The sequence below is a fragment of the Primulina tabacum genome, chromosome 17, assembly GCF_025594145.1.
Source record: "Primulina tabacum isolate GXHZ01 chromosome 17, ASM2559414v2, whole genome shotgun sequence".
Classification (NCBI taxonomy): domain Eukaryota; kingdom Viridiplantae; phylum Streptophyta; class Magnoliopsida; order Lamiales; family Gesneriaceae; genus Primulina; species Primulina tabacum.
Genome location: NC_134566.1, coordinates 5,520,791 through 5,536,705, shown reverse-complemented (window position 1 = coordinate 5,536,705; position 15,915 = coordinate 5,520,791). Strand labels below are relative to the sequence as shown.

General features: G+C 33.2%; 1 protein-coding gene across 1 annotated transcript; it reads right to left on the bottom strand.

The window, feature by feature from the left end:
• Nucleotides 1-2,837: 2,837 nt before the first annotated feature.
• LOC142531315 (COP9 signalosome complex subunit 2-like) lies at nucleotides 2,838-15,712 on the bottom strand. Its single transcript, XM_075637413.1, is given in 13 exon segments — nucleotides 2,838-3,260; nucleotides 9,883-9,995; nucleotides 10,079-10,213; nucleotides 10,311-10,333; nucleotides 10,336-10,397; nucleotides 10,482-10,550; nucleotides 12,451-12,638; nucleotides 14,140-14,274; nucleotides 14,357-14,431; nucleotides 14,511-14,751; nucleotides 14,905-14,983; nucleotides 15,372-15,464; nucleotides 15,596-15,712. Coding segments are annotated over 13 exon segments (1,314 nt in total). The 5' UTR covers nucleotides 15,606-15,712; the 3' UTR covers nucleotides 2,838-3,169.
• Between the last annotated feature and the right edge of the window lie 203 nt (nucleotides 15,713-15,915).

Sequence of the window (15,915 nt, the reverse complement as noted above, 5' to 3'; positions counted from 1 at the left end):
TGTTATTTTTACGTAAAAGTATTTTCACCGTTGCTTGTGGTTTTATACGTATTATTTGTTATCAAGAATATGATGTGTTGTCTTTAGACTCACTAAGTGTGATTGATGTAGGTGAGTATGATAATATTGTTGAGGGAGGCTTGGATGCCTAATCTAACTGGACTGGAGGTGCACATAACTCGAGGACCAGCGCTTCTACTTTTCCGCATTTACGTTTATGTATAAGTTAAAGATTTTTACGACTTTTTATTCATGATATGAGATGTTTTTGTATGTGCTATACTTTTCAAATTATTGCTTTTTAGGTTCGGTAAAACGTTTAACGATTTCATGTTTTGACGATTTCCTTTGACTTTTCAAATACTAGTTGGTTGTTTTATTTTAAAATGGTGCAAAATATTTTATATATTTAATTAAATAGTTCGCCGATTTTAATTTGGAAAAAAAATTATTATTTTTTAAAGCAAAACGAATAGCATATGTTTCATCTTCCATCCTCAGGCTCTCAAATTTTGAGGTTAGCATTCTCAGTTTGGTTCTGCGCACACTTTCAGATCCTTCGCAGTGCTTTTGGAGAATGTCTCATGCTTCCTTAGCAGATATGCACTTTGTGATGAGGCTGAACATGTTAACATCAACCGAGTTAAATATGGCATTGAGTGACTTAGAGTTGAAGTTCGAGGTCTGAACTTCATCATTTGTCCATGCATTCTCAGGCTTGACTCGACTGTCACCATCAGCATCAACAATTTTAGGTGGTGACCAACCATCTAGAACTCGTTGCCAAGCTCTTTCCTCGATGGATTTTATATACATCCTCATCTTGAATTTCCAAAACGCGTAATTCGAGCCATCCAAGACCGGTGGTCTAAAGGCAACACTAGAAGTCAAAGCATCCATCAAGCTATTTGTATATTTCCTATAAAGATAACAAAATACCAGAATCAATCACTTAATATATCAAGTGTTTGCTCTAATACTACTTGAAAGGAATGTTGCTCATAAACTTACATAAAATTAAAATATTGTGTGTATCAGAAGTTAGTGTTGTGCTCTGGTGTTGTCAACACGAGCGCACAACATGCAGCGGAAATTGATTATGTTACACACATAAAGTTTTAATGAATAAACACCGGATTTAAGTTATGCAAAAGTACTAATACTTGTGCAATGTCTAATAGAAAAAATTCACTAGAAAATTATGTAAACTGTTTACACCAAAACAATACTAGTGAGAATACCAAAACAAGATTCCTAAACACTCCAAGGAATTAAAATGCATCAAAAAGCTCAAAATAAATACTAGATGCATAAATAAAAAACGTATTGCTTAAAACCAAACAAAGTCACTCTTCGATCAACACTCTGTGTTAGTGTTATTCTTGAGTGTCGTCAACGCCAATCATCAACACGGTGATTATGTGAATCAATCACATAAACTCTTCCCACGAATCTTCAATACTGAACTTGTGCAAGTTCAACAAAGCTCCAGCGGCTGTAGCAAATCCCTCCAAAAGCGTCACAATTCTTCGCTTAATATCTACACAATATAGATCTCCCTATTTGCCCTAAATCACTTTCCATAGATACCACATCCTATAAACAAGGAAACAAGAGTTTATTATGAATAAAACTCTATTCAAATCTAGGATGTTATATCTTAGAGATAAGTTCCTAAATTAAATCATGTGGGATAAATATCAAGAATAAAGTTATCTAGGAATAAATATTATTATCTTGACCAATTTAAATTAGTCTAGAAATACAAAATTTTAATTTTTCTAATTAGATAGAATATGGATTAAACATGAATAAAATATTCCTTTCAATATATATATATTATGACAAAATATATCAAAATTTATATTCAATAGGTGAGTATCTCATAATTGATAAGCACACATAGATGAACACGACTCATAGAAACATAGCAAAACTATATGCATGTGCACACACGCTTTTAACTCTTCTGGAGTAGTGACAGATGGGGAGATGAAGCTCATTATACCATGTTGTGGGTGCTGGTATTAATAATATTCTTTGAATGGACACCATTTTCGTTGAGTCGAGTCGAATCCATCGTACTTTTTTGAATAAAATTCGAAACCAAAACCTTACTTAAAAACATGCCCCTTTTCATTCGATGACATACATACATACATATATATACATATATATATATATATATACATACATACATACATATATATACATATATATATATATATATAAGAGTTTTTATGAACTATTGTGGTAATCCACAACCATAGTGCTCTATTTTTTAAAACTTAAAGAAAAATATCAGATTGTATTTATAGTTGCTTAAAATGTTTATCTTAGCAAACCCATTCTTAGATTTTTTTAGTTCATAGTTATTACAAATTAATCTTTATTCTGTGACAGAGATTCTTTTATGGATTAAAATTCGTGTAAAAGAAGGGAAGTTCCTTTTGTTCTCCAAAGTCTAGGAATATCAACCCAGAAGCAAGTCATAATTAAGATGCGTATCTTGTAGATCGGTCCCCAAATTCTATCAATAATTGCACCATCATGAGTATCAAGCACACAAAAAAATATTGGATGCATATTACGAGAACATAAATTTTGCAAATAATCAGCTTAGATTTCCTGTTCTACATATAGCTGTTTCAATCTTTTGCTCCGTTTGATGATCGACATGGGCACAACCCAACTTTTAGGAACACACACCAGAGTCCAATCTTATTGTCAAAGTTCCAATTTGGTATTTGCTCCATAATATTAACGTTACACGACTACCATCAGACGTTGTAATATGAGGTTGAAACAGACTACGAGAACTTGTAAGAGATCAAAGGTCAAGAAATAACCAATCGCCTCAGGGAATTCCCAAAATGAGGCTTCTTTCTTCAGTATAACGTGTCTATAATCTTTGGACATCTCGAGTGTTGCAAGAAACTGATACAACCCAAGTTCTGAACACTATCATTAACAAAAAACAAGTCAAAAAAGAAACTGATACAACCCAAGTTCTGAACACTATCATTAACAAAAAACAAGTCAAAAAACCATGCAGCGCTAATCGCTATGGCATCAAGGGTATCATCTCATGGGATACAAACTGCTGAGTTATTAACCAATCAACATACTCACCATGATTATGAATTGCATATCCATGTGAAAAAAATCATTAACATACTCGATTGCTGACAGTTTGGTAAAGGGATTTAAGCTGTGTGTTCCATTTGTCTATTGCTGCGTACTTCTTCATTCCCTTTGATCTGCACAGTTTATGACTGATATAAGTAACAATACAGAAGAAAAAACGAAAGAGAAGTTCGCAAAATCTGGACATATCCATGTGGAATCCCACCTCGTGATATAAGAAAGCTATGAAATTTAAAAGAAGGAATTTGTTTATCTATTTTTCTTTTCATTCACGTAAGTATCTTCAACTTGTTGAGAAGACTAATTTTGGGTGGTGAAAATTCTTTTGAGCTTTGCACATAAGGGCCCATTATGTGAGATGTATGTTAGAGAGGGGGCGACAAAACGGAGGACATATAACAAAACACAACATCACGTACAACAACAGAGAGGAAGAGAAGAACTTGGAAGAAAACACATCAACCTTCTCTTAAAAACTTGGAGGAAGAAGAAGGAAGTTAGAGTTTTAGAGAGAGGAGGAAGACAACTTCAAAGAAAGAATCACGTCAACCATGCCGAGATTTTCTAATTCCTTCCTAGGTTTTATTCTTATGAATTCAAACATTGTGTTCTTGTTTTATTTTTATTTTATAGAATAAATTTGTTTAGATTAAAAGCACGATAGAGCCAAACAATACTTTGTTTGATATTTGGTTTTATTTCAATATATTATTTTTCTTGATTTTAATTATTGATTGATGTTGGTTTAATATTTCTTGTTAATAGTCTGATCACCTATTTACAAGTATGTTGATTAATCAACAATCAGAAAATGATTAGTTAAATATAGCAACAAAGATGTCAACAACAAATGGTTACACTGACTAGAAATAGTATTCGGTATTAGTGTACGGTTTTAGGTGATAACTGAAATTCCACAAAAATTCAGTGCATTTATATCTAATCAAATTCATTTAGAAATAGTTGGACTGTTAGATTTAAATAGGTTTATTAACACGAGTAATCATTTAATAAATAAATTGGAGATTTCACGATGATTGCAAGAAATTAAATAATTAATTTAATATTAACATGTGTCAACATAATAGAATTTGTTACTGTTGTATGTCTTAGTTTTTTATTTGATTGAGTCTGTCGTTTTTAATTGCAATTATTTTATTTAATAATTTAGATTAATAATTCATATATCTTTATTTTATTTATTTTGTCTAGCTTAAGCTAAGTGATAAAAAATCTAGTAGTTAAATATTAGTCTCTGTCGGATCGATACTTGGACTACTCATCCATTTACTATAACTTATTCATAAACAAAATCGTCGGCCAAGTTTTTGGCGTCGCTGTCAGGGACTAATTTATTTAATATTAGAATAAATTGTTTGCTTGAGAGTAGACTTTTTTCCCCAAAAAAAATTCATCTGTTTTTTTTGTCTAATTTATTTTTTTCATTTTTATTTTCTTGTGAGGTACTTCGAGATTGATCATCGACGGGTATTCACGAATTTTTCCCAACAATACTCGGAACTATTCTATGTTACTTGGGGGATATTCAATAATTTGGCAAGCAAATGTCGGTACCATGATTTGTCAAACTATACTCTTATTCGAATTTTCTATATTGGTTTGGATGAGGCAACAAGATGTTGGGTAAACTATGGAGCTTTGGCAACTGGTAGTCACTTGTTTAATAAAGAATACAACGGTACGATGCACTTGTTAAATGACATGGCATATTTCGACTATCACTGGCATTGTGATCCTTTACTGCAGAGTTAGAGTCACCAATATCCTCCACAATTCTGCCACAATTTTGTGAACCAACCATTTGAGCAATAAGAAAAGCATAGCACACATTTAGATAGAATCATGGTCTAGTTGGAAAACATTGCCAATAATTCAAAAGAGATAAGTGAGAAGTTTTTGAAAATTCACATCAACTCTATGTGTTTCATAGATGAGCAAATTGAGCTTCTAGCGCAACTAGTTTCTGAAATCCGCCGAGAGAATGAAGCGATGTTTGCAGATCAATTAACGACCAATCAGGTATGGGTGAATGATGACAACTCAAACAACCAAGGTTTGGAGATTGATTCAAATAACGTAGAAACTTCACCTGAATTTGATCTTCCAAGTATTTGAGCTGGAGGAAGAAGAATTCTTCGAGGAATCCCTATGCAAAGATGAGCCAAAAGTAAAGTTGGAGGATGTAGAAGTATACAAGGCGAAGGATTTGATCTCATATATGGTCTTAACATATATTCCACCTGCAGATCCTTTATTTCCATCAATGCAAACTCCAAAATATTACATCTTCTACGAGCTTCATCGCGGATTAGATTGTTCTTCCCTTAATAATCAGTTTATGCTGAGTGTTGCTGGAACGACGAGCTTACAATGTCAATATCATGCCAAGCTTGAGGGCATACATAATCAAGACCCATATGTAATATTGTATGATAATTAGTATGGGCAGAAGCCGCACTTTGATGGTCAAGCTATATACAATAAATTTAGCGCTTAATAGGAGGCAACTCAGTGTTCTCTTTCATTTTTTTTCTTCTTTCTTTAAGTATCTTTTATTCTAGTATTTTATTTTGTTTTCTTTTATTTTATAGGTATTGAATTCTCATCAACGACTTGATTTGAAACCATAGAGTTGTCAAGATAAAGGATTATCACTTAAGTATTTCTAGCAGCATTTTCCCCAAAAATTATTCAAAGTTATGATAGCGTCAGGGAAGTGTTTTTGCTATTTATTCTTTTCTTGTTTATATTTTATCATAGCACGACACTGAGGACATTGTAGATCTTTAAAGTGTGGGGGGATTGGTTGTTTTGTTTTACGTCACAACACTTAGCATGTGTTTTAATGTTTAATCCTAAAGCATGATTTTTCTTTTTATGATTTTTCTTGGAAAAAACTGTACTTGTGATTACATTACACACTTATCACAAAGGATTGAATCACATTCAGAATTGATTGAGATAAACTATAGTTGTACCTGAAGTAGGTTTATATCATATTTTGAGACATCATCTATGCATTTTAAGTCATACTTAAAAGAAATAATTGTGAATTGGCAAGAGATGAGCTCACGAAAGAAGAAAAAAAGCAATCTAGAACTTTTCTGATTATCATTCGAGACGAAATTACAGAGGAGAATGACTTAGAGATGATTTAGGCGATCATTAGATCATTTGAGCCTTCCCAATGGATAATTCATATCCCTAGTCACAGTTATAAAAGGTGAGCGCCTCCTGGGTGACTTTAAACAAGCGCGCGCCTTAGGCGTGACTCTGCCGAGGAGCTGTGCTGCTGAAAAGCGCGCGCATGTGGGCTTGTGGCGTACATAATATATATAATATAAAATAATATAATCCCACAAATTTTAAAGCCCAATAACAAACCTCATCCCTATTTAATGTTTAAAAAAGCCATGTAATATGAATGCATACGTTTCATCTCCCTTGCGGCCTCGCTCAAATTCTTAATGCGTCTGCTGCTTTGCGCGTCTCTGCCTCAAATTCTTTCGGTGTTTGCGCGTCTTTGTCTCTGAATCTGCAATCTGCATCTCTCTGTCTGCTGTCGAACATTCCAATCTCTGGAGCTTCAGTTTCTGGAGATGATGATGATGATGATGATGATGCAGTCGAGGAAGATGAAAATGAATTTGATAATTTAGATTTTTGAAGTTTTTTTCCTAATATACTATGATGATCTTATGACTTACTAATGAATTTTAGATTATTGGAGTTTGGCTTTTGTTATGATTTATGCTATATTATCTATTAATGGATTTTATTTATATTGTTTGTAATATTTAAGAAAAATATTCAATTTAAATAATATAAATTACTTTATATATATTGAAATTTAAAATTTCTGCCAAATGTGTTTACTTCGATAAAGCGTGCGTTTCGCCTTGCGGCTCAAGCCCAAGACACCCTATTGTTTTAATGAGTCTTGCGCCCCAAATAACTATGTCCCTAGTATCCCCTTTTGAGCTTTTAATAAATCGAATGGAGTGTGTTAAAGGCATACAATTAGCGCTCATTCGTATTCCTTCAACATCCAACATCAACTACCAATTTTAGCTCATACACTATTCTTATACCTAATTCTGAGATAAATAAACCCCTTTAGCGCTTTAAAATTTTTAATAAATTCCATTTGTTGACAATAGATAAGAAAAATTGGAGAAGTTTGCAAAAAAAAAAAACATGAAGAAAGGGAAGGCGATTGTTGAAAAAAATATTATGATAAAAGAAAGGAGGAAATAATGTTGTATGGTGTGGTGATTGAAAAAAAAAAAGGAAATGTTGAGAATTGAAAAAAAATAAAGAAAAAAAAATTTGAAGGAAGATGACAAAAAAAAAGAGAAAGTTGGAAGATGATCAAAGCTGGAGTATTGTGGGAAAAAACAAGCTGAAGGAAGAAAAAAAGATGGAAGAAGATGAACGAAAGTAGGAGGAAGATGAAAAAGGATGAATGATGATGAATAATAATAAGCTGGAGGATTAAAGTTAAATGATGAAAGTAGAAAGAATATGAAAAAGTTAAATGGAGAATGATGAAATTCAATAGGGGAAGGTAGATAATGGATGAAGGAGTGCGTTGTATTATTAAATTGTTTATTTTCTCACATTTTGAATCTCCAGACCTTTATTGTAGCGTGAGTCGTGACCTAAAATTATAAGCTTGAAAAGACCTATTGACCGGGTCATATTCCTCCAACATTTAGCGAGAAAGATACGAAAGATAACTTACGGAGAGTTTCCTAAAAAAATTCAGAAAATATAAGCACTCCTCAAACTGAAACACCTTTGTGGAATATGGGTTTTGACTTTTACAATACACGTCTCATTATCTTGATCTTTTCTAGTGAATGCTTGAGTTTTAAGTTGCAACGAAAGTGAATTTTATAATTTTTGAAGTGTGATACTTTGATTGAGTATGACGGAATTTGATGAGTTAAAAAGTGTTGATTTTGTCATTTTTGTGGATATCAATGAATATTACTCGGTTATATTTTTATTTTCTGATTTGTTCATGAACGAACAAAGATTATACGTGGGAGGATTGATAAGCTCGAATCTTACATAGATTTTAGAGATTTTATTTTATCATATTCGTGCTTATCTGATATTGTTATCCCTTATTTTATTTTTATTTGGAGTCATTATCCCTATTTTGTACTTATTTGAATTAATTTTATAATATTTGTAGATTTGAACAAAAGATGAAAAAAAGCCTAATTTTGGAGATACGGTGACTTTACAAGAATTTCAAGGGCAAAAAAATATTACAAAATAAGGAAATTTTTATTCTAGTTCTTTGTAAAACACAATAGAAGCAAGGATAAGAAATGAGAAATTTTGCAAAATCTAGACATATCCATGTGGAATCCCACCTTGTGAGATAAGAAAGCTTTGAAATTTAAAAAGAAGGAATTGTTTATCTATTTTTCTTCTCATTCACGTGAGAATCTTCAACTTGTTGAGAAGACTAATTTTGGGTGGGGAAAATTTCTTTGGGCTTTGCACATAAAGGCCCATTTACGTGAGATAAAAAATAGAGAGAATAACAAAACGAAGGACATATAACAGCACACAACATCACGTATAACAACATAGAGGAAGAGAAGGAGAACTTGGAGGAAGATAACAGATCAACCTTCACTTAAAAACTTCGAGGAAAAGAAGGAATTTAGAGTTTGAGAGAGAGGAGGAAGACAACTTCAAAGAAAAAATCACGCCAACCACGTTGAGATTTTCTTATTCCTTCCTATATTTTATTCGTATGAATTTAAACAATGTGTTCTTGCTTTGTTTTGATCTTAAGGAATAAATTTGTTTAGATTAAGACCACGATAGGACCAAACAATACTTTGTTTGATATTTGTTTTTATTTTCAATGTATTACTTTTCTTGCTTTTAATTATTGATTGATGTTGGTTTAATATTTTTTGTTAATAGCCTAAAACCTAGTTACATGCCTGCTTCCAATTGGTTAAATATAGCAACAAAGACGTGATCAACAAATGGTTAAACTGACTAGAAATAGTATTCGGTTTAGTGTTTGATTTTAGGTGAAAATTGAAATTTCACGAAAATTTAATGCATTTAGATCTAATTAAATTCAATTAGAAATAATCGGACAATTAGATTAAAGTATGTTTATTAACTCGAGGAATCGTTTAATAAATAAATTAGAGATCTCATCGAGATTGTCCATAATTAAATAATTAATTTAATTTTAACACATGTCAACATGTTAGAGTTTTGTACCGTTGTGTTTCTTAGTTCTTTATTTGAAGTGGAATCCTTTCTTGATATTTGAATCTGCTGTTTTAATTGCAATTATTTTATTTAATAGTTTAGATTAATAATTCATATATCCTCATTTTATTTATTTTATCTATATTAAGTTAAGCGATAAAAAATTTAATAATTAAATATTAGTCTCTGTCGGATAGATACTACTATAACTTGGCCTAGTCCGCTTGCTAAATGTATTTCTAACTAAAATCTTCGGTCAAATGACATTAGATAGAAGTGTGTAATACCCTACACCGCATCTATTAAGTGAGGAATGTGAAGGGGTTTATAACTGTATTGATAAATTCTTATAGCAACTACGACTAATAATTTGAACTAACAAAAACGGATAGAAAGTAATTGCTAGCAAAATCCATGATGTACAGTAGTGTTTGATGTTGGGAGAATTGAGAAGTCAACCTGTCACCACGCTCTAACAGTCTATTAACTTGATCAATGCGGCCATCAATTCGATTGTCCAGGATGAGGGACACGAGCAACTCTTCGACATCCTTCTCGGGCACATTAAGCTCCTAAAAGTAACACGAGGATGTTTCTGAAAAACGGAGGGAAGGAGAATGAACTCTTTCGCCAAACAAAATACTCTTTTTCTCACCTTTGATATGAAGGGGATTCGGATTCTTGTATAAGGTTTAATAAGCTTAAGCAACACTTGTGTCCTCACGTTCTTCAAGAGATCTTCAATGTAATTCCGAATAAATGGATCGTCCATTATTGTCCTCCTGTTATTCTGCAGAACACCCACCACACACCTTAAATTAACACGTAAGGTGGAAAGGCTCTACTTTTAGCTATATGATATTAGATTTCAATGACAAAAGACACACCTTCAGGATTTTTTCAAACTTCTCTCATTTCTTTGGTATGCTGCAATTAAATTTGTCATTGCCAAAATCTCAGGGTCATTTTTGTACCTGCAACAAAAGGATTTGGGTAGGGTAAAGCTTCATGTTATTCAACAAAAAAAAATCACGGGTTGAAAGTTTTAGCTAACTGACGGCTTTGCTTCTTGACCGTCAAATGGATTGACCTCGGATTGCATAAGCATATTAGCCAAGACCAAATACCTGATCAAAGTGAGGATAAATTAACTGAGTCTGAGAGAATTCAGAAGCACAAAAATATTCAGCAACCATAATTATTAGTTATAATTTGCAGTCATCGAGGATTAAATCCAAGTCGCAGAATATGCTCAAAGAAAATGTAATCGTGTTAAAATAAAAATATCAAAACTTTTAGAGTCTTTTCGACTTAACCGGTAATCAGGTGTACAAAACACAGAATATTACAGTGACAACTGTTTGCTATGGAACCATTTGTATTCGAGAAAGCTTTTGTAATGATCATAATAATTCTTAGGCATGCTACAGACTAATGCAACTTGGTCAAGAGACGAATCATTCCAAATGGAAAATTTAGGGAATACAAACAAGATTGTGTTCAATAAAAAAAAATAGAATTCCCTCCCATGGACTCCGGCAAGTCCATCCTGACAATAATAGTGACACAACCACAAAAAAATAAAAATCATCTATAACACCGAAAATGGGTTGTCATGATGACAAAAAGGCAAATAATTAACTCAAGTCAGAAATACTTGTAGTAAGGCACATACCTTAAATCCCACTCAAAGCAGATGAACTCATCTGTAATGCTCAAAATGCGACGACTGTCACCGTTGTACCAAGACGAGTCTTTCTAGTGTGATTATGACCTTCTTTTCAAGAGCTCATCACATAAAAACTTCAAAGTTAAGCGTGTTTGACTTAAGACAATTTTGGTAACCCCTAGGAAAGGTGCTTGTGAGTGGGGACATAAACACGCTGGAAAGACTCGTCTTGATATAGTAGGGACATTCGTCGAATCTGGGGCGTGACATCACCAGTTCAGATAAGAGATTAAAAGTATATCAAGCATAGATTTATTTTTAAGTAGATTGTTTCTAGTGTTTTTCACATTCCACTTTATTGAAAGTATCTTTGATTTTGAATTTCTAAGTTTTTCATCAAAAAGAAATAAAAAATACTTAATACAACAGTCTCCAATATTTCCAAGTGTGTCTCAAACCTTTGGTAGGATCAAGGATGAGAGTGTCAAAGCTTTATTTCAGTTCAGGTCATTAGCCAAAATGTTCAGGGGTAGGAGCAATGTCAGAAAGGCTAAGGTGATAAAAACTTGACAAGCAGAACCTTAACTGCAAAATTTGGATGAGTGAGCAAGCTTGCTCGTGAATATGAATCATGATAAGTGTGTGTTGGTTGCTTTTATGCATAAGCATTGAGAAAAATTTGCTAGAAAGAGATGACTCGAATATAATTTTCAATGAACCCATGACTTTTGCTTCGATAGAAAAAATTGCACATAACGTAAACTCATATAATGAAACTAATTGTCCTTATTTATCAAGGAAGTTTATAAGTAGTGTCCAAACTGAATAAATTAATGCTTCCTCTCCATTTGACTACCTAAGATGGACAAAGTTCTACTCACTGTATAGTGGAATGTCGATTAGCTAATAACATTTATGCATGTTCCATTCATATATATAATGTTAGAAAACGGTAAATGAGTAGATAGTATTCCTTTAAATTGAAAAAAAAAATTTGCATTAAGCAAATATACCAACCCAGATTTGATTTCAAATGCAACCAAGTCGCAATAGAAGTGCTGCCCCATTCTCCATCCGTTTTATTAAAAGTAAAATATGTTAACAATCCCAAGTTTAATTAATCAAAGGTACCATGCAATCAATAATAACAAAATTTACTTAAATTCTTCTGAAAATAATTCGAGGGTATATGATAGACATCACAATAGAGCAAAGATATGTAATCAAACATCTGCAAACAGCGTGATTATGCATGTCTATCAATGCACGAAGACAAGCAAATTACGAAAGGAAGTATAATCAGATAAACATTGCATACACGCCCCTCCTCAGGCACAGCAAATCTATACAAGACTTACTTAAGGCATTGAATACGCCAATGATTTCCAGCTTCATCATAGTTCTTAAAAGCCTCAAAGAAATCAGTAGCCGCTCCTGGCCAGTGACCCTCAGCCATATGCATTTTTCCACCACATTCACGAATTATCCCCATGATTCTAGGATGAGGAATGGCTGATTTGATCGAAAGTGTCTTCATATATAATTCCTAGAATAAATTCCACATTCTCGCAGCTTAATCGATATCCAGCTAAAAAAAAGTAAAAGCAGTCATCTAAATAAAAACAAAGTAGGTGGAATAAAATCACAAATAAGAAGCAGTAATAACAAAACTAGCCAATTTACTTTAACATGAGACTGACCCTCAATATTAGGGCACCACTTGGTTAGATTAGTAGCAAAAGTACGAGCAATCTTAATTCTGACATTCAACAATAAGAAAACTGTTGTTTCAAAGCATTCAAAACATTTATAAATCACCAAGTAAACAGCTTATATGAATTACAAAGACATTTAAACTCTTAGACATGTTTTTTAGAGGGATTTACGTGGTAGGTAAGCAAGCGTCTTGTCATTCTAGTTGTTGTACAAGGGTACTGGACCACTGGTAATTGAGAAATGTCCATGCATCATCTGCAACTGGATCCATCTTATAAGTTTATTATATATATAATATATATATATATATAAATAAAATATTAATGAAACAGAAGAATGCAACTGAAGCTCTAAGTAATGACACAAATAGAAATTCACCCCAGCTCTCGCCAAACTCGTGAATTTCCTGTTGTCTATTTGCCATTTCTAAGTTTTTTTCCGTGGCACCACTAATGAAAAGAGAACTCTCAATACATAATACCCTCACCACTATGTAACGTTCTTCAAAATAAAGGCATTGCTAACATTAGGCCCTAAATCATGCTATATATATGCACGATCAGTTGGTTGTTGCAGTTCAATTTTATATCGGCTCATTATAAACAATGAAAATATTAAGAGAGTGAACAGGGATTGGTAAGTACCTCAACAATACAATTTGGTCTCCCAAAATATCATGTCTTCAAGAATTGAAACTTGTTCTCCATAAGATCACCAATACCACAGATAAGACTTGGCACAAAATAGACGTTTTTGTAATAAGACAGCACAAGATGACCCTTGGCTGAACATGGCAAATCCTAGTCACTATGGTGGTTCAAAAAACTCCAGTCATGTTCGCCAAAACAACTAGCACATCCGTTTATCATTTCAGGGGAAAAAAAGGGTTTCCCTAGCTCACCAATTGTTGATTACCATCCGCGTTGAATGGTATGTTACCCTATACAATTTCCTCAAATAATAAAATAGAATTATGAGCAATTTCCATTCCGTATTCAGCCCATAACTTTTAATACTAACAGATATGTGGTTTTCAGTCCATTTGCCTATTAAGGAAACCTAATTACAGAACTATTTGAAATGCAGGGAAAAAAGAAAAAAAGGTGACAGTTTCTAATTTTGACCTAGAAAACTAACAAACCCAAGTCAAATGGTAAAGAATCAATTACAGGGCAGTGTTGTCATTTTCTAACCAGCACCGTACAATTATTGGAACCCACTTCTAATATGTTTATAATGACATGAAAAGCATGCCCCGGAGCCCAAAAAATGGATTGCTATTAAAAGAACAAACATATAGAAGTCGAAGCAGTAAATAAAGAGCTGCTTACCTTCAATTTTTTGTTGTTTTTAGTCTCAGTGTACATCTGGATCTCAATTGCATATACTTCCAACAGCTGTGTCCCTTTCTTCTGATCATCAGTCCCATCTTCTTTTTGACAAGATTTATGAAGTTCCTTCAAGATCTGATGAAGAATGCTGGTTACTAAATAACATATGCAGTCAACAGATACTTGCCTAACACCGCAAGTAAATTAAAAGCAGTACCTTACTCATCCGTCCATATTCACCCATATCAAACCATATTTTACAAAGCTTCAGATTTGTCTTGAACCAGAGTCTCTGTAGAAGAGAGAGCCAATGAAATCTCTAAGCAGTGACCAAAAAGGCTTGCTTAACTTAAATGAAACAGAATTTTCACCTCATTCTTTGCTTCTTCAAGGGCTGACAAGGTGGTCTGATAGAACTCTTGCAATAGACTAAAGTTTTGACTAGCAGATCCAGAAATAAAATCCATAATATTGTTTATACACTTTTCGCTGTAATTTCGGGTCACCGCTGATTTAATATAAGTCAACATGTCTCTGTAAGCATCCATCATTTCTTTATATTTCCCGAGCTTGTAGTAAAGCTTCACAGTTTGCTTTAAGGCTTTGAATCCCCTGAAGAAAAGAACAAAGATGACAAAAGAAGTAATCCCCTGAAGAACACCATTTAGTTCCTAACAAAACTAGACAATGAATATAAGCTTTCTAGTCGACAAAAGTGGGAAAAAGAAGTTATTCACAGCATCTGCAGTTCTCCCAGAAACTTACCATTCGGCCTTTTCTGGTTCCATTTTCACAACTTGGGTAAAACCTTCAAGTGCTGCCTCAGGGTCTGTTTCAACCAAACCTACAAAACAGACAACAGTTATGTTTTGAATTAATAACAAACTAGCACCATAAAGGAAATCAATCTCAACACATATATAGAGATAAGGCCGTGAATGGATCATAAAATTTTATAGTTCTCGGACCCTGTGTAGCAGAAACCCCATCAATGCAGATTCCACCGTCATATTCAGTTTCAAGATTTTTCTAAAAAACATCCCTCAGGCTAATCTTTTCTAAAAACCTTCTATTGTCGCATCATAAAACGTTAGCGTGCACTACTACACGAAAATTGGAACTTTACTGAAATAAAAATATTCGTATAAAAAAGTGCAAATAAGATCACAAATAAATAGAAATAAACCCAATAGTTTGAATTAAACAAGTGTAAAATAAACGACTAATGGTACCCTTAGAGTTGTAATACTGATTCTCAATATCGACATCCTGTTCCTCCGGCTCCTCATCTGAGTACTCGAACCCATAATCCTCCATATCCGCATCTGCATCGATGTTTTTTTAAGGGGAAAAAAAAGATCCCGTATTATTCTTTTGGGAAAAATGACGAAAAAATTCAAGGGGGTATGATACAAATTCTATATTTATCCACACAGAGAGAAACGGAGACTGTTACCGGAACCCATAATGAATTTGAGCTTTGTTCAGTTGAAGATTTTTGCGTGAGTCTAAGAGAAATTGGAGTGTGGTGAATTTCTGGGGGTACAGTGGAAATAATTGTGGGCTTTTGACGAGAACTGGGCCTAGACCGAGCATGCACCTGTGGGCCATATAAATTATGGTGAGTTAAAAGTCAAATGTGCGAATCGAATAAATTTAAAATTTTGGTTTTTTATTTTATTAATAAATGAACATCAATTTATATATATATATACACATATATGCAAATGAACGAAACTGTTTGTGAACTATTCAAAACTCGATTCGATAAAATCT